At 42.5% G+C, this 23,790-nt stretch overlaps 1 protein-coding gene across 2 annotated transcripts in view; it reads left to right on the forward strand.

Moving 5' to 3' along the window:
• Positions 1-22,103, forward strand: part of ISM1 (isthmin 1) — a 41,369-nt gene extending 19,266 nt beyond the window's left edge. The window contains exons 2-6 of one of the 2 annotated variants that reach the window (XM_072927621.1): positions 1,986-2,222; positions 11,576-11,843; positions 14,712-14,855; positions 17,179-17,268; positions 18,911-22,103. In XM_072927621.1, the coding sequence (XP_072783722.1) occupies positions 1,986-2,222; positions 11,576-11,843; positions 14,712-14,855; positions 17,179-17,268; positions 18,911-19,452 (1,281 nt within the window). In that variant the 3' untranslated portion in view covers positions 19,453-22,103. The remainder of the gene's footprint in view (positions 1-1,985; positions 2,223-11,575; positions 11,844-14,711; positions 14,856-17,178; positions 17,269-18,910) is intronic. The other variant, XM_030269223.4, reaches the window with a different exon arrangement.
• Positions 22,104-23,790: the final 1,687 nt, after the last annotated feature.

Raw genomic sequence — 23,790 nt, forward strand, 5'->3', positions numbered from 1 at the left:
GGAATCGTATGTGGGAATTTTATTAGTTTTTAATAAAATCTTACTTTATTTTTAATAAAGGTAAGATTATGGGCACGATACCCCACTAAAAATAGATAAGTATCACATTTTTTTTGTTCCCAACTGAAGTAATTTAATCACAGCACTATTACGTCCTGTTGTTAGTCAGACACAGCTGAAAAGCCATTTAATCCTCATGAACCAAGCATGTTAAATTCTATCTGAAAAGTGTTAAGTTAAAGCAGTAGCATATGAGTGAGGGACCTAAAGTTAGCTAAGTGGCCGTCAGTTTAATTTTCCAGAGCTTCCTGCTGTGTGATCTGCTTTCTGCTTTGTATTGAATAACGGGTGGGCCACCAAAGGCATCTGAAAGTCCTTCCTGGTCTCCAGCAAAGAGAAGAGCCTGTTTTAGCCTTCAGGCAAAGCAGACTGTCAGGAGTATGCGCATTTTTAGCACTGCACACATACACTAATTCAGAATTTATATCAGTGCTGTAGATAAATGTATAAAATTACCCTTTTGGCACTTTCAGACTGTAACTATTCTGGAGATGACAATACAACAATATTAATTCTGCTAAATTGTTTTTGCTCTTTACAAATAGAGTGCAGTGAGGAGGGTAGAGGAGAACTACCTTCGTTTTTACTCAAGACAATTTCACTTAGTCCAAGATTAATTCTTCAGCTTAGTTTAACTCAGTGAATATTTTTCTGTAATGTGCACAGGTTATATTGTAACATCCTTTTAAAGGTCAATTTAGAACCTTCTAAGCAAATAAACACAAAATAAAAGAAAAAAACATCGGTGCTGTTATCTATCTGAGAGCTTAGCTAAAGGTATGCTGTGGCTTAATTTGAACCAGGGGAGCTGGATGGAGATTGCGTTTAACCAGAAATGCTGGCAAAAATATGCTTCAGTAGAGCCAGAACCACATGTGGCCATTCCACTTTAATTGTGCTTGTTTTAAAAGATAGGTCTTTAACATTTACCCTCTCCATGCTTGCTGTCTCTTTATGAACTCAAAATAAAAACTCCCCAGGTAGTCATACTAAGACCTCAAGCTAAAATTTTTCAGCTGAGTCAAACCCAAAACCTGTGCTGAATCTGATCCATGCTTTTTTTTTTCTTTCTTTTTTTTTTCTTTTTTTTTTTCTTTTTTTTTTTTCTTTTGGAGCCATAAGAAGATTTGGCTTCTCTGCTGTTTTTCCCCAAGTCCCCAGGCCAGTCCTAACCCAGGGAGCCAGTGTTTTGATACTAAATGTGTCTCCTTGGTGAGGTCAAAGGCAGTGGCAGCAGTGCTACTGGTTCAGAGGTTCAGAGGAAGCCTGCTGTAATATACTACAAAACCCAGAAGTACGCTCAACAATAACAAAAGCATTAACCGCTGACCCACAGCTTGGTGAAATTCAATCCCACCATTAGGCAAACATGAAAATGAGATCCCAGAGGAAGGAAGGTTCAGATGTCCAAGACCAGAGAAATTGGGTGAGGAACTCAGAGACGAGATGGAAGTTGTTGCAGACTGAGGGGAGAGAAGGGGAGGTTGCCAGCTCAGTGGTGGGATCTTTTAATCCCATAAATTTCATGGCCTTAGCAGTCAGTGTTTTTGCTTCACTTTGGAACAAAGCGAACTAAAATAATTTAAGATGGATGCCTTTCAGCATTTTTAGGGACATGTTTAATGTGGTACAATTTGATTTCCTGGGGTTACTTCAGAGCCTCATGTTTCTAGGTTTGTTTTAAGTCTGATGCTTGTGTCCATGTGTAGGTGCTCGCCACAAGGCTGGAATGGTTCAGGAGCCTGGAAGAACTAAGTCCCCAAGTCTGACTCAGTTTTATTTTGTGTCAGCTGGTTACAGATCTGTGTTTCAGTAGTGAGCCGTGGGTCTGGGTGCTGTAAGGCTGCAGCCACTGGAGGGATGGGGGCACTGACAGGACTGCACGCTCTCAGTTGTCATTATTGTGCCTTACTTTTCTTCCCCAGAACACAATGACTGCAGAGGACCATTCTCCTGAAGACAGTTTCACCCTGAACCCCGAGGAGCGACGAGAATACCCCAATCTCCAGGCTGCCCATCGGCCATTTCCTAAGGAGCAATTCAGGCAGGAGAGCGGGCATACATCCTTGCAAAGAGATGGACCCAGGTCTTTTCTCCTGGACCTCCCAAACTTCCCTGACCTGTCAAAAGCAGATATCAATGGGCAGAATCCCAACATTCAGGTACAAATTTATGTTAGCATCTGACTATTTTATAACTTACACAGAGTTATTTTACTGAGCCAAGACGACTTTCAGCCTGGCTTCCATGATGAGCAGTCAGAACAATCTGTCTCTACCAACAGAGAATGTATATAGTACAATATAATATAATATAGTATTATATATATAATACATGCTTTTTCTCTCTAAGTTAATGCACATATTGCAAATTTTTTCTGAATTTCCTCTTCAATAATGTTGACTGCATAAGTGTGGAGATCAGTGTAGACCTGTTTGTGATACTAAAACCATCTTTGTCATTGCCATTTTGGAGCATATTACCTTCATTGAAAATAAATGGGTATTTTCATTTCTGCCTTCAATTTATTGTTGTAAAATTTCTTTGTGAACAGATTTGCATTTTGTATGCTATTATAAAATGCAACCATCCCACAGGCTGACAGAGAACAAGTATTTCAGTTTCAGCTCAAAATGCATTCCTCTGTATGGAAGTGAGACTTCAAGTTAATTTCTGTAGCAGCTGCTTGTCGTATAAAAAAAGTTGTCTGCAAGAAACTTTGTTATATGTTATTCCTCAAACTGTTCTTTGGAACAGCCTCTTACAAGCCACTTGCATCTTGAAACTTCAAGGATCGGAAAGAGGAAAAAATGAGTGATTTGTTTTTAATTCAGAGCCTTGAAGCAAAATTGGCATTAATAAGCAGTCTTTTTTAACCAAAACAATAAATTCAAATGTTGTTCTGCCTAAGATGTGCTTATAAAAACAATGCACTAATAGAGCTGGTTTTCTGGTTAAATTAATTCCTGGCTTCATATAGTCCCCCAGCCCACAAAATTACCATCCCTTTGATATGTCTAAGAAGTACGTATGTAAAAATGTAATAGATCTGCTGGTGAGAGGCCAACATGCTCAAGAGGGCTGGAGCACCTCTGCTCTGGAGACAGGCTGAAAGGGCTGGGGATGTTCAGCCCGGAGAATAGAAGGTTCGGGGAGACCTTAGAGCACCTTCCAGTGCTAAATAGGCTCCAAGAAGGCTGCAGAGGGGCTTTTTTCAAGTCACTCTTACAGGGTGATAGGACAAGAGAGAATGGCTTTAAACTGGCAGATGATAAGTTTAGTAGTTTTAGTAAATAGTTTTTGGAAGAAATTCTTTCCTCACAGGGTGGTGAGGCCCTGGCACAGGTGGTGCCCAGAGAAGCTGTGGCTGCCCCATCTCCGAAAGTGTTCAAGGTCAGGCTGGATGGGGCTCTGAGCAACCTGGTCTGGTGGAAGGTATCACTGACCATGACACCATGGCAAGGGATTGGAATGAGATGATCCTTAAGACCCTTTCCAACCCAAACCCGTGCATGATTCTTACCCATGACTGGGGTGAGAAGAACCTGCCTCCACAGCATCACTCGCTTGCATTCACCATAGATGAGTTGGACCATTAAGAAATCTCACTGATTTGGGGTCAAGGGCAGGTCTAATACTTGACAGGCCAAAGGAGTAAAAATGTTCAACATGTGGTGATGGAACACATCTCTTGTGCTAGGAGAACCATTCCAGAAAGCTTTAGGAAGGTATCTTGGTTTGAAAAGACAGGAGTCTGCTAAGGAAGGCAGGAGCCTCCCTTGAAATGGAAAATGTAAACCCCCTCCCTCTGAATTATTATAATTTTGAAATTAAGGGGTTCTCAGGCAAAGATGTGGGAATAGAAATAACAGTTCTTTACTAGGAAAATCGAAATACAAGTGCAATAGTACAAAAAAACCAAAAAAAACCAACATTGCCAGAGTCAGAATACGACCTGACACCCTGTTGGTCAGGGTGTTGGTAGCGGTCTGATTAAATGGTGGCTGCAGTCCTCCTGCAGTGCCGGCTGTGGTTCTTCTGGAGCAGGGAACATGGACAAGGGTGGAGTTTTCCTCTGAAGGTCCAGCGGTGGTGTAGATGGGCCTGGTCTTCCTCTGGGAAACCAGCAGAGAAGAAAGGGCTTCTCTGGGAATCCAGTGCTGGCTGCCTGTGGTGTTCTAAATATCAGATTATATCCAGGTAGAAATGCTTGGCTCCTCCCCCTGGGAGGAGCATCTCCCATTGGGATGGTCTTTTTATCAGTTATGTGTGAGACTCAATGGCCCATTAACAGAAGGCATTTCCCAGAGGGAGGATTGGCTGTGGAAGAGATAAAGAAAACTGCCCAGTTAACAGAAGACTACAGCCACACCTCTAACAGATGGAATAGAATACACACCCCTAGTCACATCTTGTAACCTAAGACAGAAGGGAAGATTGGAAGCTGTAGGGAGGCAAATCATGCACCATCACTATTTGAACAGTATGCAAACTGCAGAGGAGTACAGGAGGAAACAAAAACCTTTCCTGAGTGGTAACAGCATACAAAGTTTAGACACAGGGATAAAAGAGATGGAAACAGTTCCCCGGCTTGTTTTCAGAGTAACGACTGCTGCTATGACCTCCTTTTCCACCACTCGATCTTGGAAATCTGTCAGCAACTATGTCAGCAGTTTTGCTGGACTCTGAGAACTGGGAAGACTGGTCCTGTAAACTGGAAAGGGGAAACATTGATCCCAGAGCTCCTGTGCACAAGTATGAGACTTTCAGAAAGAGGCTCCCTAAGTTCTCCATTTTACTTACTCTGAATTTATTCTGCTTATTTAGGTGAGTAAATAGTGGTTATACAAGTTTCTTTAAGTTCTTGTTTGACAGTCTTACAGCTGGTCAAGCCTCGTGGACATAAAACTCCCATTAATTCCTTACAGAGTCAGAGAAAGTTTATTTTTTTGCCTAAAGGTTGTAAAAGTTGGCCTACTCTTTTACAAAAAACAAGATCATAGTGAATTCTTGCTTGTTAAACAGTACTAAAATGACCTGAACAGAAATAGAGACATATGTTGACTTGCAAATTTCTCATCAGCTATTTGGCTGGTGAAAACAGAATTGATGCTTATTTTTCTTTTTGCACAATGGCTCCCAGATCTGTAAGTTACAGTTCTGGGATTGTTGATTTAGAGTCCTCCTAGGACTGAGAGGCTGAATAGGAGAAAACTGCCTCTGTTTTAAGATAGCACAATGGCCATATTTTCTTCTCAAAGACTCAAAACATCTTTTTCCTCCTGCTGCATAAACCAAAAATAGCATTTTAAAATGGAAATTATACCTGGCAATTAAAAATCTAAGAAAGAGGCATAAAATTCTTCTAAAAAAGCAGGTGGAAAAAATGCTCCAGTGAGTTCTCTTTAGGGCCATTTCTTCTCTGGTTCCTGTGAGATGGTGCTTGCTCTATTATGCCTTGCTATGTGCTCTTTTAGTGATGAACTAAAAGTCAGTATCAGAACACCATCAGAGGAATTGAGATTACCCCAGGTACCCCCGTATTTATCAGATGATAATGTAAGTACTGCAGACTGTCTCTAGAAAACCGTCAGAAGCAACAGTCAGAGCTGTAGTAATCCAAATAAATGTGACTTTTTGCATACATGACCAGGACAACTCGTATTGGCCTTCCTGTGGTGTTCTAGCCTTGTAAAATCTCCCATCATTTAAAGTGGCATTTTATCCTTCAGCTGTGCTTCCACACTGGTTGTTGAGAGTAACCACAGTCACTGCTGTTGAGCACAGACTGGCTGCTTGGTTTGGGGTATTTTGTTTTCTTTTTTGTTATTTTAATGATTCTGTCAGTGCCTGGAAGACTTCTAGATGAGAAGGTGATTACAAAAACTTTGGGTTTTGTGATTACACTTTTTTTTTTCCTTTCACAATTGGAAAATTCCTGCTGTCTAGGTTTGCACTTGTTTGACAGACCAGGCAAGGGATGCCTATGCAGACCCTGTAATTGGTCAGGGTTATTATTCAAAGTCAGAATTGTTCTTTCCCCTGAACAGCAGAATGAAGTCACATGAGAGGTGTATAGGAATCTGCCTGTTTTCCATTTCTGATGGATTTTTCTTGTCTGTTCCAAACAGCCTTCTACAACCTCTCCACCTTCTGCAGCCAATCCTCTATTTGTAGCCAGATGTTTCAATCTGCAATTGAACCTTTTGCTCTTGTCCCTCACCTTTTCTTTTTATTAGTGATTTCTCAGGTTTGTGTACTGAAAACAGGGTCAGGGAATGTGCTGCTCTGTTGTTGCACTGCTTTGCTGCTTGACATCATGCCAGATGAGCAGAAAAGGGAAAACTCACAGAACTGAAGGTGTGGAATGGTTTGGGTTGGAAAGGACCTTCAAGATCATCTAGTTAAAGTTCCCCTGCCATGGGCAGGGACACCTTCCACTAGATCAGGTTGTTCAGAGCCCTATCCAGCCTTGTCATACCTGCAGGGACAGGGAGTTCACAACCTGTTTGGGCAATAAGGGCATTTTGTTGATATTAATGTTCCTCACTGAACTTAGATCTTGGTCAAGCTTCATGGCCAAGAGAGCTGAAACCCAGCTGGGTGAGCTCCAGTTGTAATGGATGTGTTAAACGTTTTGATGAGGTGACATGTTCTGGGTGAAAATTGCACAGAAACAGGTAGGATTCCTGTTTAAAACCATGTTGATAACCATGTTAATTGACAGGAGCGGTTTTAAAGCAGAAGAAGTTAATGCCTGCTTCGTCTTTGTGATTTGCCACAAGGCCTGTGGCCATATTCACCAGTCACACCACTCCAGGCTGCTGTGTGTTGTTATCTACTCGTTACCTGTTTTCTCTCTTTGATACCTCCTGGGTAACTACCTTCTTTTAGAAACACATCTACACAAAACCACCCACTCTAGGAACATAGACAACCACAGAGAAACAAGGCTGTATGATCTGCTTTGAAAAAAGAACTGCAGGCCTCAACTCTTCTCCAGGTTCACCCATGGCCATTTCCTTCACATCCACCTGCATCATAATGTCATTTTTCACACATTTTATTAGATGTACTTTTTAGCTAACATTTATATTTGTCCTTTGAAGCTGCTGGGAAAGGAAAACCCTCTTGGTATTGTTACAGAAGGCTCAACAGTGTCTGACCAGTCCTGCCAGTCTCATCTCTAAATTAGCACAGGAAGAGCCAGAGGTTTCCAGTAGTGCTTGTTTCTTGTAAGGCCTGTAATGTTTAATACCTTGAGGTAGCAGCAAAGCAATTGTTGTCAGGTGCAGCACTGGAAGCACAGTGGAGCCTTGCAGGAGCTGGTTGTTCCTCTGGCCAGCTGGAGAGGCTTGTGTAGGTAGAGCCAAAGTCCAGGGGGCCAAGGTTAAACCCCTGTCAGTACCAGAGCTTTGCAGGTTTCTTTATGTCATGTTGTAACAAGAGCTCACTGCAGAATGCAGAATTCAAAGCTAGAACACATTTTTATTTCTGGGGTGCATTTGGGCCCTCATCAGAGATTGCAAATTGGATTGACAACATTAAATAGAAATTTCAGGTCTCAAGTCACATTGTCTTCTTTGCTCCTAACAAAGCTTGAGTGACCTTAACTTTTAAATTCCAGAAACTGTTATAAGTGACATGACACAACCAGAAGTAAATTAATGTCACTGCTGATAGCATTTTAATTAAAATTATGGGATGTAAAGCCAGATGTACCATTTCAATCTCATACTGAACTTGTTTCTGTTCTCCTGTTATACTTACCTCATTGCTGACTTGCACATGTGTATCTTACCCAGAATGGCAAGTCCTGTATTGAAAATTTGCATAAATTGCATGAAAAAAAAAAACCAGGATAGAACTGTTGTAGGACCCGCTGCTTGCACATGACAAACATAGTTTTTCCTGAAACATAATCTTCTAGTCGCTTAGGGCAATGTTTACATCAGTAAAGTGAATTCAGAAACATTGTCTCAGTAAAGAGGACAAAGAACACAGAACTTTTTGTGCACTCTAGCAGGCTGGGATAATCTTTATCTTCTGTATATTTTTGGCCAAGAGAAAATTGGATGTTGGTGTCTGGAGACATCTGTGCATGATACACTTGTTTCATTAGAAATTGATTAAAAATCTGTTGCTTTAATGTGCCTACGCCAATTGCTTTTAACAGTTTTCAGATTAATGTCCTTATTCCTAGCTCATACAACAAAGTGGCTTTATTTTAGGTTTGAGTACTTCTGGGGATGATTGTGGATTTATACAAGAACTGTGTTACCACAGACATTTTGGGAGGCTTGAGAAAAAAGAATCTTTACAGTTTTGATAATCACTGGAAGAAGAAATCAGCCTCTAAAATGGGCTCCAAGGTAGAACTGCTAAACCAGATCTGGTTTTTAATTTTAAAGAGAACATGTTTTTGTTGGAATACTTACACAGTATGAAAGCTTTTCCAGAGCTTCTCTAAACGCTTGGTTTGTATTACTCTAGTTCTTGATCTTTATTCTCTAATTCCTGATTTCTTTATTCCTTTTTATAAACAGCCCCCAATATAGAAACTGATCACACAAGTTACATATTTCAGTGCCACCAATGTGTATAAGTATATACACATCTGTAAGTACTGGGAAGAACTCAGTGAAAGCTTATTTTTCAAAATTTTAGACTGGGATAAGGGAGCAATTGCTCACCTGGAACAGCAGTCTCTTCTCACTATTCTGCCCTAACTTCTGGGTCATAGAGTGGAGGAGGGATTCCTAGGATTATGCACTGATTTCCTCCCAGACTCTGGAAGGTCCATTAAGCCAAGTCCCTGAAAACACCAGAGTTGATCGAAGCTGGCTTCTAATTTCCAAGAGTGGCAGTTCAGACAATCCCAAGATTATTTACAGAATTTCTTTCACTGCATGATTTTTATTCCACAATAAACACCTTGGTAATCAAAGCTTAAAGCAGTGGAGAGGGGAAGATAGATATGTGTCAAACTACCACACTGGAATTTGCTTCTGCTGTTTTTGATTTTTAAATTGGCTGTGTTTTGGAAAACCCATTTTAGAAGCCTTTCTAATAAGCTTCCTCAGAGGTAAAAACAGACTGAAGGGGCTGATTGCACAGATATCCCAGTCTTGGAAGTAAGTTAGTGGCAGTGCTGCTGGAGGTTTGGTGGGGTCTGATGACACTGGAAGCATGTGTGTTCCACCTGCCTTTCCTCACCAGTGTAGCACCAAGCTCAGCAAATGTTTCTCTGTCCCTGCAAACCCTCTTTTCCTTAAGTTGACTTGGCATCATCAACCATTATTTAAAATCAAGTTCTTGTGGTTCTTCAAATTGTCCTTGGCTGAAATAATGCCAGTTCACGCTGATTGACTATCATACAGGTACAGATTATCAAAGCATATGGAGCAATTATCATATTTTTAAATCAGAGGGTTTGGGTTTTTTTCCACTTTGCTGAGTCATTGCTAAGAGAGTTAGTGTGGTCCTAAAAATACTTGCTGCTAAAGTACTAGAACTGTACTGATTTCCAGGTGGGAAGTACTGAGCCCCACCACTGGCAGTGTTTGCTGCTCAGTAAGGCGATTTCCTTTCATTTATTGTGAAAACTCTGTTTTGCTTGGATAGAGGTAACAATTTTGAATCCCTGAACTGATGTTTTCAAGATTATGAAATCCGTTTTAATTCTTGGACTGTAGAAACTGAGTTTTAATGAAGTAATCATTCCAATCCCATATTTAGGCTGGGAATGAAATACCCTTTGTGTAAAGATGCTATTAGGCTGACTACTGCACTTTCCCTTGCTCTTGCTCTTGCTCTTTTCCCAGTGGAGCTCCATAGTAGCCTGCAGGTTTTTTCATTTCAATGGCCTGGCCTATGGTCAAATGCAAAGCATGAAATAGGTTCAAAATCTCCTGTTTCCAAAAAAAGGATATGTGGGTAAATGAAGAAATGACAGTTCTGCTTTGCTTCCTGTGGATCACAGGTAGCTGTGACCTTTTCTTTCTTTTTCTTGTGCGTGTCTTGTGATTTTAGTAATAACAATTGTATAAAATGAATATTTTATGTACAATGCACATCCACAGAGCGGTGTAAATTACTTTTAGCATAACAGTACATGATTTCTGGTTTATACAACCTGATTTTCTTTGTGTACCACTTGAAAGGCTGGGAATGCATCCATACCTATTAAACATTATAGATATATCTGACAGTCAGTTCTGGTTGTTTAGCCAGTCTAGTATAATCACTGAAGCATATCAGCATGAAACATCAGAGCATTTTATGATCTATCTGTGGCCACCCAATGTTTGCATGACTCACAGAGCTGAGGTTTCTCATGGCTAGTCTCTGCTTCTACCTAAATAGCTACCTATATGCACACACAGTATTTATCCAAGAGTTTTACAATTACACATTGTTCAGCATGGAAAGCAATAATCAAAGGTTGCTTCTATGCAGAATGATATTGACATTTGTGATGTCTGTGAGGGAATTGGGCAGCAAACTCTGAATTTTGGTTCTGGGCTTTGTTAGAAACTATAAACAGGTTGACCATAACAGGTCATTATACTCTTCCAGCATGACAAAAGGACCTGCTTTAAAGGGTTTTACAGCAAGTGGCTTACTCAGCAATGGTCAGAGGAGCTTCTGGCTCCCATCACTGCCACAAAGTGTGGTTTCATGCAGCAGTAACAGCTGGGCTGCTGCCAGAGGGGCAAGACAGATGCAAACCCAGCAATACCTGGGCTCTGCATCTTAACCTTCACACACATGGCCTTGTTTATCTTGAGTCAGCCCAATTCCTTGGAACAGGCTCTGCACACTGGTGTGCTTCATGCTTGCCTCAAAGTCAGCCTCAGGATAGAGTAGAGGTTTGTTTTTCCTTTTCCTGGTCATATATGTTAGGCTCTAAACACATTTTCCCCCATAAGGCAGAAAATTCTGCTGCAAGGGTTTTAGGCACAGCGTGGGTTGTTATTTTGTGCAGGATTTTTCCTAGCCTTGGTTCTGAGGTCTGATTCAGCAGAGGTAGCAGAAAGAATCACTCAGCCTTTGCACGTCTCTGGGTTCAGTAATCCACATATGGTTTACAACATGCCAAAACCATGGTATTGCACTGTCGCTATAGGACACGTGAAAGCACAATGCGAGCCACTTGTTATTTGCAAGGTAAAGAAGAAGGTTTATTCTCTGACTCCAACTTTTATACTTTTCCAAAGGTGACAGTGGATTGGAGAGTGAACGTGCCACCTCTCCAAATACATTGGAAAAACCACTAGTACAACAAGTTTCTCCACCCCCATGAAGGAATGCAAAACAATATGTTGTTTATAGAAATTGTGTGGGAAAGTTTTCTAACAGAATGTAAACTCAGAAGGCTTTAGAAAATCTTAAGAATCAGGGCAACATTGCACAGCCCCTTTGCCAGGCAGCACCTTGTCTTTGCTGTATGGAAAGCTTCCCACTGACAAAGAAGAGGCACTGACGGTCAGGTTGGTCTGTTTTAATCCCACAGGTCACCATTGAAGTGGTGGATAGCCCTGACACAGAGACAGACAAGGATCTGCAGAAGGAGAGCAGCAAGCCCAGCTGGCCAGCCCCATCGCCCGACTGGAGGAGCTGGTGGCAGAGGTCCTCCACCCTGACTCGCATGAGCAGCGGTGACCAGGACTACAAGTACGACAGCACCACTGAGGACAGCAACTTCCTCAACCCTCTCGGTGGGTGGGATAGTCGTGCACCGAGTCACCGGACGTTCGAGTCCAAGGAGCAGCCAGAGTATGGTAGGTTTGTGTTCCAGGCCTCGTATGGGCATCTTGGGATTGTAAAAACAAGCACGAGGGAAATGAGAATGGTGAGGCATCGCTGAGAGCAGGCCAAGCAAAATAGAATTTTTCAACATGTGGCTTTTGTTCATCAGCTTTCAAATACAAATCTGTGCAAATGCACAAGCAGTACTGTGGTAGCTGCATTCCACTAGTAAATCTATAATCTTGGAAATCCCAGAAGGGATAACTGGTATGAGGGCCTTTTTCAGTCCGACATGTGCTTTTTTTAAAAAGTAGAGGAAACAAGGTTTCATATTTATTTTTAGAGTAAGGGTAAGTACAAATTTAGAATCGTGTGGTAGTTTGGGAACCAGAATATAACTATTGGATAAATAAGCAAGATCTGAAACATGGTAGTATTTGGTGGATACACAAATAAGATGAGTTATGTTGGTGCATGTGTGGGGAGTGGCGTGTGCAGCAGGAACATTGTGTATTTGTGCGTGTAATATTCTTCCAGATGTGTCATGGGGAAAACAATAGTTTTCAGCTTGTTGTATGAAATAGTTGCAGAAACTAGAAACAGAGAAGAGCTACAGCTATTCACTGCCCTTACAGACTGTGACTATCCACATGGGAATGACCCAAGGGAGGTGAGCTAAACTGTGCTCACAGAAAGAGCCCCTTGAATTTAAGTTGTGTGTAAATAAAGACTACTTCTAGTCAGAACAAGGTGTCAAAGCCATGGTACTTTTACCCTGGCATTTCTGTTGTTATTCCCCAGATGCTGCAGAGTGCCTGGGTAAAACAAACTTGTTTTTCCATTATTTGACAGACTTGAAGTACTAGAATCTTAAAAATCAAGAGAGAGTTTTTATGGAATAGTGTGTTTAAACACATACATATGTTTTAAATTTTGTGGCCAGAAGATTAAAGTCTATCCCTTCTTTTTGCACCTATGTTTACTTGTGAGCAGATCTATTGCTAAGAATTCATATCTTGGGCAGTTATTCATATAAGTTAAATAAAATTGCTTTCACAAATAATTGTGATAGAAAGATCATAGTAAGAATTACAAATATGCAAATAGGAAGAACAGGTTGAGCTGCAACTGAAAATCTAACATGGTATATTCAATAGTGTGCTTCATAGTGCATTGTAAACACTAGGTAGGTAGGTCTAAAAATTACCCTAGAGCTCCCTGCTGTACACCAGAGCATCCAGCTAACTGGAAACAACTCCTGGCCTTTTGTCTAATATAAAATGCTGGCCTTGTCCCTGCCCTTCCTGGGTCTCCTGGGCTGGGCTGCTTGAGAGGCATTGCACCTGCTCACCTGCCCTCCTCCTCACCAACCACATGGAGAGAAAAGAACTGGAAAAGAGTTGGGAAGAAGAGCAGGGCCAGGCATAGTGGGCAAATAACTTCTGAGGCATCTGATGCCTTTTTGGACTGTTGTGGTGCCTACCTGCTGGCAAATCCCAGAACCACGGATCTTGCACACTGACATTAGCCATGTTCACACCCACATCCCACTGCGGACACCTGATTCCAGTGTGGTGGCTTCCCCATCATCAGCCCTGTCAGAAAAGAAGAAACACATAAGTTCCTTGCCATGAGGAACTCACATCTAGGCAGCTTGCTCCGAGTGAGATATATAACCTTCCCATACTCCTGGCAATAAATGTTTAATAGTACCCCACAGAGTTGTTGTCAGTCGTTACATATGGAACAAATCAAGTTACGTGTTCTGCTAACCAGCTCAGGAAGCCCACAGACAGCATGGCCCTGGGGTGGAGCAGGGATCACATGCAGCACAGAGACCAGGGAACCCTCCCTGGGTCTTCCTGTAGCTTAGGTACTCTTACCTATAGCTGTAGAGCAGGGCTGCCTCAGAGCCACTAAACCAGATTTTGCTTTGCTATCAGTGGTGGTGTAACCCAAAGGAGCTACAGCTGCAAGTTATGATCACAGTAAAATATCTCCTGTAGGTTGCAGGGAAAACCATTAAGCCAAATGTCCCCTCAGCTAGGGAGGCCAGTGGGAAGGCAAGAAAGCTGGGACAGGTTCATGGGATTTCTTTGGTGGCCTTCACACGGTGGGATGTGCAACAGTTTACACAGCTTACAAAGAAGGCTGTTTGTGAAGGTTTAGGTACTCCCAGTGGCATCAGCTTTTGTTATGCAGACCTGGTGTCCAGTGCTGTTGGCTGTCTGCCAGAAGAAAAAAAAAATCATGTTTCTTTTGCATAAGGTTCCTTCTAGTAAATAGTCAGATTTGATGTTATTTAATAATTCACATGAAACACTAAATATCGCATGTTGTTCTTGGTGTGAGAAAAGCATGCGGTTCCCTGTTCTCATAGCACTATTCCTGAAATACCTGTTCCCTGTTCAAGGGACTGAAAAACAAAATTGTGATTTTCACTCATGACCCTTAGCTTCCCATAGCCCAACAACATGCATCTTGCCCAAAAATTGAGTACTGTTGTGTGTTTTGAAAAGATGAAAAAGAAAAGTGAATTTATCCTTTTCCTGATTAGTCTTTGGTCCACAAACACATTCCTATATGCAGGGAAATTATGTGAATAGATGTGTACTGTTAGCTCATGACCGAGCTTTGCAGCTGAGGATCCTCAGCAGCCAAAAGGTCAAAAGAGAAAGGAAATATTTTTTCAAATAATGCTGCGTGCATTTCCCTGAGGAGCATCAAGTGTGAAAACCATTTAAACAGCAGGCTTGTGCCTGGCATTCGGCCCAAGCTTCAGGTAGAGACATCTGGATCCCATTCGTGATTTGCCTTTTTAATAAAAAACACTACACAGTAGTTTGGGGTAGTAGGAGTTTTGTTTCCTCATTTCCTTCCTCCCATTTGTCCTCACACAGATTACATTGATGGTGAGGGCGACTGGAGCCCGTGGTCCCTGTGCAGCGTCACCTGCGGGAGCGGCAGCCAGAAGCGCACCAGGTCCTGCGGATACGCCTGCACGGCCACCGAGTCCCGGACCTGCGACAGGCCCAACTGCCCAGGTGGGAACCCTGCCCAGGTGGGAACTGCTGCCAGGGCAAGCAGGGACAGGTGGGCAGGGGTGGAGAGAGCCCTCCTGCACACAAAGCCTGGTGCCTGTGTGTTCTGGGCAAGGTAAGGGTTCCGGTGGGAAAAGACGCACTGATTTTCAACATGGTGCACTGCTAGATGCAGTCCACCATCCCCTAGGACTTAAAGACAACTACAGCAGCAGCAACTGGCAGAACAAGAGGACACAGTCTCAGCTACGTCAGGGAAGGACAGGTTGGATATTAGGAAAAAATTTTTCACTGAAAGAATAGTAAAATACTGGAATTGTCTTCCTAGGGAGGTGGTGGAATCACCATCTCTGGATATGTTTAAAAAAAGACTGGACTTGGCACTTGGTGCTGTAGTCTAGTTGTGGTGTTAGGGCATAGGTTGGACGTGATGATCTTAGAGGTCTCTTCCAACCTCATTATTCTGTGATTCTGTACAGGCTTTCTCTAGGTAATGGTAGTCATTTTTGTGCATAGACATTTTGTATTCTAAAGGGTGTAATCTCCTCCCTTGAAACAGATTTGGAGCTGTTTTAGAATTTCAAGCCAGCTGTGCTGTACCTCAGTGAGCTCCTGTTTTGCTGTGAAGTGGATGGCCTTGCTTGCATTGGGAAGAGGGATGAAGGAATGTACAGTTTTTGCTTGAATATATTCAGAAAATATGGCCAAGGAACCTTGCCTTAGCTCTTACCCATTCACAGGATTTGACATTTTGAAGTGTCTTTACCATCACACCATCTTCACTTTGGCAAAATCAGAGCTGAGCACTCAAGCCTACATCATGAAAATTTGAAGCTGCTATGGAAAACTTGTTTTTAGATGTTGCTGTGTGTTTAAATTTAGACTAATTTGTCATGCAGTAGTTGCCACAATGCAGGGGACAAGTGCAAGTTCATTACTTCCCAAGATCAGAGAGAAGTGAAAACACAAGTCATGGTGGTATGCATTATTCTCAGTTTACTTAATGACTCAGAAAGGCAGAAATTCTTAAACTGGAGGTTAGGCTTTTTTTAATGGGAAATGAAATGTCAGTGCTGGAGAAGAGACTTAAGAGACTTGGTGAGAGAGTTAGAAAGAAGTTTCTCACTCACAGATAGATCCATGTCTCCATTGCAAAGCAACAACTGCATGGCAGTTCTGGGAAAAATGTTTCTGCATGCTCTCATACATCCTAAAACCTCAGTGAGTTAATTCCAGAAGAAAGCGAGTAACCTCCAGTTATATTCTCTAGTATTCATTACCAGCTAGCACCAGAAAGTGGAAAACTTGAAAGAATATATTATGTCATATAACAGACCTCCAACGATCAGCAAGCAAAATATAGTCACTCTTTGATGCTGTGATGACAGTTTTGAAATTACGAGGTCAAAGCTCAGCTTCTGCTGTTTATAATTCCAACAGTGAATTACTGCCTTGTAATGGGTTCTTGGGTATCTATTATTCTACATCTAGTGCTGGAGTTAAGGCAAAACTCTATGATAATTTTATTGAAAATTGGCCTGAGGCTGTTTTGAAGTTTTGCAAGCCACTATTATGCCCCAGTTCAGGAGATCAGGAGAAAGTTCACTGGCAAGAAGATCATGGTGAATAGACTTCATTATTAACCATATAGTTATCACATATTAAAAATCTTTCAGTTTTCTTTAGAGGTCTTCAATTCAATGGAGAGGAAAGGGGAAAAAAAAACTAAAACCTACTTGTGTTAAGCCTACATGGCACAGAAATGCTAGACGTGTCAATAAGGCTGAACTAAAGCAGCAACAAAAGGATGTTTACTTTGGCAAGATTATTTTTCTGTTAATCTCTGTTTCTCTCAACTGGTAGCAAACAATTAACTGGAGGCTGCTGGTAAATCCTGATATGTTGAGATCCTGATATTTTATTTGACAGCTGTAAGTGGAGGGGATGGAATTGCTTGAAGAGGTTGGTTATCTCTTGCCTACTCACACCTTTTAACTTCCTGGCACTGGGAGAGACCAACAAGCATCAGTCTTCCTGTAACAGCATCATTCTTCCTTGAGAAATGGTTGCCTGTGTACAGAGCTGATCTTCCTCACCTGTCTTCAGGCCTGTCACTCCATTTTATTAACAGCTCCAATTTTTCTCTTGGAATTCCTCCTTGGTCATTGTGGTTTTAAAGGAACAGTCCAACAGCAACTTCAGAATGGTTCCCTGGCAAAACAAAGCACCTTGCAGAGCCTGGGGAAGAAGGGGTGGCAAGGAGGCAGCTGGTTCCATTGTGTTTTAATGAGAAAACAGCAGCACCACTAACACGTGTTTGTCTTAGGGATCGAAGATACCTTCCGGACAGCTGCCACAGAAGTGAGTTTACTTGCAGGGAGTGAAGACTTCAATGCAACCAAACTGTTTGAAGTTGGTAAGCAGCCTAGTCAATCCTTCAGTAACAGATAAGAGACTTCCTTAGGATTTTATTAGTTCTGTGGGATCAAGGTACTGAGTTTAGCATTAGCAATGTCAATAGTAACAGCCATTTATTATCTTGCTCCTGTTTGTGATCTAAAAATTTGCTTTGGCCATAGAATCTTTCATCCCTTAAGTCCTGTGCTTGTTTCATCATAAAAGGGTTACTTGTTGTCCTAATGCAGAAAAGAGCTGTAGGACTCCACAGTAATGATGGGGGGGGGGGGGGAATCAAATATGCTTTACTATTTTGGTTAAATAGCCTCAAATGGAAGACCCTATAAAAGCATTTTCACTTCATATAACAGAATACAGTTGTCACATCAGGGGAAAAAAAATAAGAAAAATAAGACAATGACTTTTATGAGCATGCATTGCTTTTATAGCTCTGTGTGCTGCAGTGGGAATAGCCAATGCAATTTTATATGGCATGGCTTGATTCTGAACTATCTAAAACTCAATACAACATCTGCAATGTTCTGATTTTTGTCCCTTCAATGAAACTAGTGTGGCCTGGATGCTGGATTAATTGAATAAATAGTGTAACCCAGCACCTCCCTACTATGGTGGCAGAGCACAATGGTTAATGACAGCCAGGATGAGACTCTTTAAGGAGATAGAAAAACAGGACACAGATCACCAAGTAAATATTTTGCAAGAATGCGTGCTGTAAGAGTTTTCGGTCCCAGTTAGTTACTCTCCTGCAGAGTCCTCTTAAAGTAAGTGTGAGGCAAGAATGCAGGTGGTTTTTGACAGCCCATAGGATGATGCAGACACCTTAAATAATGTTTTAGGTAGGGGATGTTTACCTGGATTCTCCCAAGAGTCTTGCAAAATAATGAAGTGCTGGTACTAAATATGGTACTGGTCTACAGGTCTCTTTAATCCCAGCTATATGTCATGCCTCTGGCACCATAAACTCCTGCTGATGTATGGCCACTCTGATGTTATATCACATAGGCCCTTTTAGAACCTGAATCACTTTTGGCTGCATTTGCCAGATAAGATGTCAGCCTCCATGTTTGAGATATTGATGCTTGAAAAGTGAATATCAAATAGAAAAAAAGTATTTGTTTTTTAAAGAAACACTGAATTAGGGTCTAAAATGTACTTCAAAACGAGTAATACAGGCCTTGCTTGCCATCTTGTAATCTCTAGCATTTTCTGAAACTTAATCCTTCATCATCTGACTGTCATTTCCCCTGTTGAGTGTGTTCTGACTAAGGATTCTAACTGGAGACTGGCATCAAATCATTGTGATTTCCCTTTTTCTGCTGCTTACCAACCCATGGTAGTGTCTCTTGTGCTGCATGGGGATATCAGTAGCTTAATTAAAATTTTCCAGGTAGAAAACGTGTCACAGATTCCTACTGGCCCGGTTCTGCACTGTAACTCAGACTAGCACTGCCTGAGGCACTGAAATCAGTCACACATGATTTCTTTATCTGACAAGACAGCACAGCAATACACTGTGAGCAGGGCAGCAAACTGTGATTGCCCTTTCTTTCTACAGCAGAGCACTGGTGCTGAACAGCTACACTTTACACAGTTGCTATCACTGATCACACCAAGTGGGATGCTGCTTAATGTATCTTAAGTTTCCATTTCCTGCCCTGAAACAGATACTGATAGCTGTGAGAGATGGATGAGCTGCAAGAGCGAGTTCCTGAAGAAATATATGCACAAAGTGGTCAACGACCTTCCCAGCTGCCCATGCTCCTACCCCAGAGAAGTTGCGTACAGCACTGCTGAAATCTTTGACCGACTTAAGAGGAAAAGCTTCCGCTGGAAGGATGCGAGTGGTCCAAAGGAAAAACTGGAGATCTATAAGCCCACAGCACGATACTGCATCCGCTCCATGCTGTCTTTGGAGAGCACGACACTCGCAGCGCAGCACTGCTGCTATGATGATAACATGCAGCTGATCACCAGGGGCAAAGGGGCAGGAACACCCAACCTGATCAGCATCGAATTCTCAGCAGAACTCCACTACAAAGTGGACATTCTGCCCTGGATCATATGCAAAGGTGACTGGAGCCGCTACAATGAAGCCCGGCCTCCCAACAATGGGCAGAAGTGCACAGAAAACCCGTCAGACGAAGACTACTACAAGCAGTTTCAAGAAGCAAGGGAATACTGAGAAGATTTTCCTTTTCTTCAGATGCAAAATAGCATTCGTTTCTTGGATGCCAAAGAACTGATGATGGCTGCTGCGTTGGCTCCTCGACAGGGGTTGGTCAGTTCCTTTCTGATGAATGTATATAGTTGTAATATAATACATAAGTATTTTTCACAGTGTGTGTAATTTATAAACACATATCTCTCTGTCTCACACACACCTATTTTTGCATACAGACATACATAAGTCTTGTCCTGATAGGATTTTATACTGCAATAACGTTCATGTAATAATGTGCATTTCATTTTATTTCCCATCTGTAACCTAACGAAGGGGGTGGAGGATAGCTGCCATCGCCATCAGGCCCCAAGGCCCCAGCTGAGGAGGCACATACTTAAAAGTTGTTATAAACAATAGGATTGAAGAATGTACTCTTCCATATGGGAATGGTTTACAAGATTAATGCACCTACAGCATCAGTTTTCTCTATAATTGGTTTCATGATCAGTCATATCTAAGGAGGAAAGAATTTTTTTTTGAAGGGTAATAGTCAAAAGTGAATATAGAAAATCCCTACCAATTTTTCTCTTGGAATTCTTCCTGTTAACCTTCTAGCTCAGGTATTTGCAGTCCACCTGGGGATAGGCTTGCAGGAAGATGTAGCTGTGGCTTTCCTACGGGCCAGAAAATGTCCTGGTGCAGTGGTTCTGCAAGAGTTACAAATAGCCCCCTCCTGGAGACATCTCTGGTACAGAGCTGCATCTGTTGGGGGTTACATCTCCAGAGCAGCTGTGAACCATGAACTGAGCATGCTGTAAGTCTTTGGAGGAGTGAGGGCAGAGAAGGAATCCATGTCAAAGAACCAAAAAGATCACAGTTCCTTCCCAGGTTTTAATATGAAGAATGTTTGGATCTGCTTGTTTCTTTCTTTTAAGAAAAGGAAGTTTATTATTTTAGAGAACAGTAAAACTGGAATCCACAAGTTCCCTGGGATAAAAGATGCAACCAGCCCTTTTCCCCCATTTTTCTCATGCTGAATGCAGTGTCCTACAGAAGAAGCTATTCTTTAAGGGAAGCTTTCTGGGAGGAACTACTGGTGTCTTAAAGTGTCTTAATTTTTTTAAAAAAGCTAGCATTATTTTTGTAAAGTATTTATTGAATTGTGACAATGACTCACATGTGGGATGTATCTCTTAACATAAAAGGTTTAGGTAGATGGAACTTGGTTTCCAAGAACACAACTGTTGTTAGGCAAAGGTTTTATTCCCAAATTTTTATAAAGTGCAAGTTTACAAACTGTCATAAAGCAGCTCGTATCTGCATTCTGATGAAAGATTAAAGTTACACCCTGGATAAATAAATACAGTTCCATCCTGTGAAAGACTGCCTTGCTGCAAGTCAGTGTGTTCATTTGGAAAAGTAAGGCTAAATGTCACTAGAAATATGCCTGTTTTGGGGTTATGGGGTCTGACATGGAACCCCACACAGAATTAAAGCTGACCAGCATTGCAGTCAGTCTGAGCTCAAAGATTCATGACCAACATAAAAGGCAATTCCCCCTGCTGTATACAGACACACATAGATGATATTTAAGGTCTCTTCCAACCCAAACCCTTCTATGGCTTCCTGTAAAATCTTTTCCATGTTTCTGTTGGCCTCTCAGGTCAGGTGGATTGCAAGCTCATGGACGGACACGTGCGTGGTGCCCTGGCATTAACACAGGCACTGGGCTGGGACACGTGTGTGTTGGTCTGCCCAGGTGGTGCAAACCAGGGGTCCAAAGGCAGTCTGGGCCGTGCACACCCAGTCTGACCCGTGCTGGAGGCTCTGCCAGATCTGCTGGGCTGCAGAGCCCCAGCACTGTGCTCCAAGTCTCCAGAAACAACAGCGGTCCGGGCAAAGCCACTGCACATCTGCACCAGCGACGGCTCTGCTGAGGTAACCTCAGCAGCTGGAAAACTTGGCCAAGTCATCGGAGCATCCCAGATCCAGACTTGAGTTGGTGGGGAAGATGTGGATGTGTTCTAGCACAAGCTGGTAGTAACAAAACATGGTTAGTTGAGAAGGAGGGTAAGCATAGGGATCACCCCTTATTTTTTATAGAAACCAGATTTTGTAAATACTTGCAAGGTCATATGAAGGCACCACTAGCTCATGAAGCCAGTTAAATTGACAGCAGATGGATGAAAGGCACAAGGAACTGCAGGATCACTTCAGAGGGAAGATAGGTATTTTCAGGGAGAAAGCTCTGCTTCTTGCTTAACAATGTGTGGGGGGAACAACATTCTCAGGTTTCTCTGGGAGCGAGATGAGAGGGCTGTTGGTCACAATTCTTGAAATATAAAACACATCCCTGCCCTTTGTGGATTAGTAAATTATGGTGCTATTGAGAAATGCTACTACACTATTAATACAGAACATAGCACATAAAGTGTCAGGGAAGAGGAAAAATTATTCTAATAAATGAAATGACGCACAAAGTTTCAAGTCTTACCACTCATAATTTGCCAAGACTGGAAACTGAGGGAGCCAAATAACTTCTGATAGGACCTACCAGGTGCATCATCGGATGAGTCCTGGAGCACAGATTGAGATAGTCTGTTCTCCCAAGTAACAGTCTTTATTAAAAACAAAGTCTGTCCTATTTCATAATAAATTATGATCCATTCAGAGCTGGGCTGCTTATTTTATTTTATTTTCTGTTTATCTCCTTTCCAGTGCCCAAAATTGTACATTAAATGCCTTTGTGTAGTAGACTTTAGCAAGGTGATGGAGGTTCTATGGCCAAATTCAGCTCTCATTTAAGTATAGAACTCTTCATATTAGAGCAAGAGCCAAGGAAGGGTTTGTGGCTCACATTCCCAGGCACAGGGCAATGGTTAGGAGAAGCTGTTGTTATGTTTCATATGTTACAACAGAAAAGACATATTGGAACACTCAACCAAAGACATGGGGGGGGATTGAAACAAGCATGACTGAACAGGGAAACTGAAACAAGGAACCAGTCAAATCATCCAACTTATTTTTAACCCCCGATCAATCAGCAGATAACAGATACAGCACGGCTTCTGAGTCAAGTTGGTGGGAATGAATCAAGCTGGCACAGCTGCTGTGAAAGATGTGTGGAGCAGTGCCCTGGGGCAGCCATAAATGGATTGAATCGTACTTTTGATGGTTAAAAGGATGAGTGGGCCTGGCTTCACATTGCCCGGACAGCTGCTGAGCAGCAAAATTCCACTAACAGAACCCACAGTGATGCATATGGGTTATAGGACAATATAGCGAAAACCAGAACCATACACACATCCATGAATCCCCACAGCCCTGCATTAGTTACCAGCTGCTTTTCCCCCCTCCTGCTGTGCAGGCTGGTTAGCACTGTCAACACAAGGCATTCTTTGGAAAAATGCTGGTGAGCTCAGGGAGCTGTTCCAGATACAACCTCAAAGTGAGGTTGTAGGGCTGATTGCAATGAGTTGCTGATGCACCTGACACATCTGAGTGAGGCCACACCAGATGAAGGCAGGAAAGGGGGAAAGTTACCTTTTCCTGTTGAAGAATCTGCCCTGCCTCAATGGCAAGGCTTTAATGTCACGGTGTCGTATTTGTTGGTGGTGGGAAGGCAGTGAGGGAGAGCTGAGTGATGGCCCAGGGAGCTGCCTGCTCTGAGGAGCTACTGGTGCTCCCCCAGGCCTTCCCTTTCTCCCCTCCTTCGTTCTCCAGCAGGACGTGCTTGGAGCTGCCCAGCAGCCAGCATGGCTCACAGCAGTTTGGCTTTGGGTTGTGCTCAGCAGAGTCACACACTCATCCATCTCTGCAGAAAGTCACGTTCAGGCTGGACAGACCACACCGAAACCTGGCACCTGCTGTTCCTAACCCAGCCAGGCACAGCTGCTCTGCAGCTCCAGGGTCACCCACAGCAGCATGCAGCACTACACAAGGGACAGTGACATGGCTCTTGGTCACCCAGAGGAGGAAACCTGCAAAACAGATATGGACAAACTCGAATTTCTTCATGTTCACTGCATCCACCTGCAAGGCACCAGCACGGCAATATCCCTCCCCTCCAAACACACAGAACCCAGCGTGCTGAGGAGGGAGAACACCAGCAGGAAGACCACCAGAATAAACATGAGACAGCAGGAAGACCACCAGAGTAAACATTTCCCAGCAAACTGGAGTGAGTGTGTGTTGCCACCTAGCTCCTTGGCATTTCTGTGCCAGCTGAAAGAGCATGTGTTTTTCTATCACCAATTTCCCTTCTTTACCTTTGTAACTTGTAATGGAAAAATGTGTGGGTAGTTTCCATTATGCCTGTGCTGTTTCAGACAAATTAAGGGGTTGGCTAAGAAATCAGTG

This window comes from Taeniopygia guttata, chromosome 3 (assembly GCF_048771995.1).
Source record: "Taeniopygia guttata chromosome 3, bTaeGut7.mat, whole genome shotgun sequence".
Lineage (NCBI taxonomy): Eukaryota > Metazoa > Chordata > Aves > Passeriformes > Estrildidae > Taeniopygia > Taeniopygia guttata.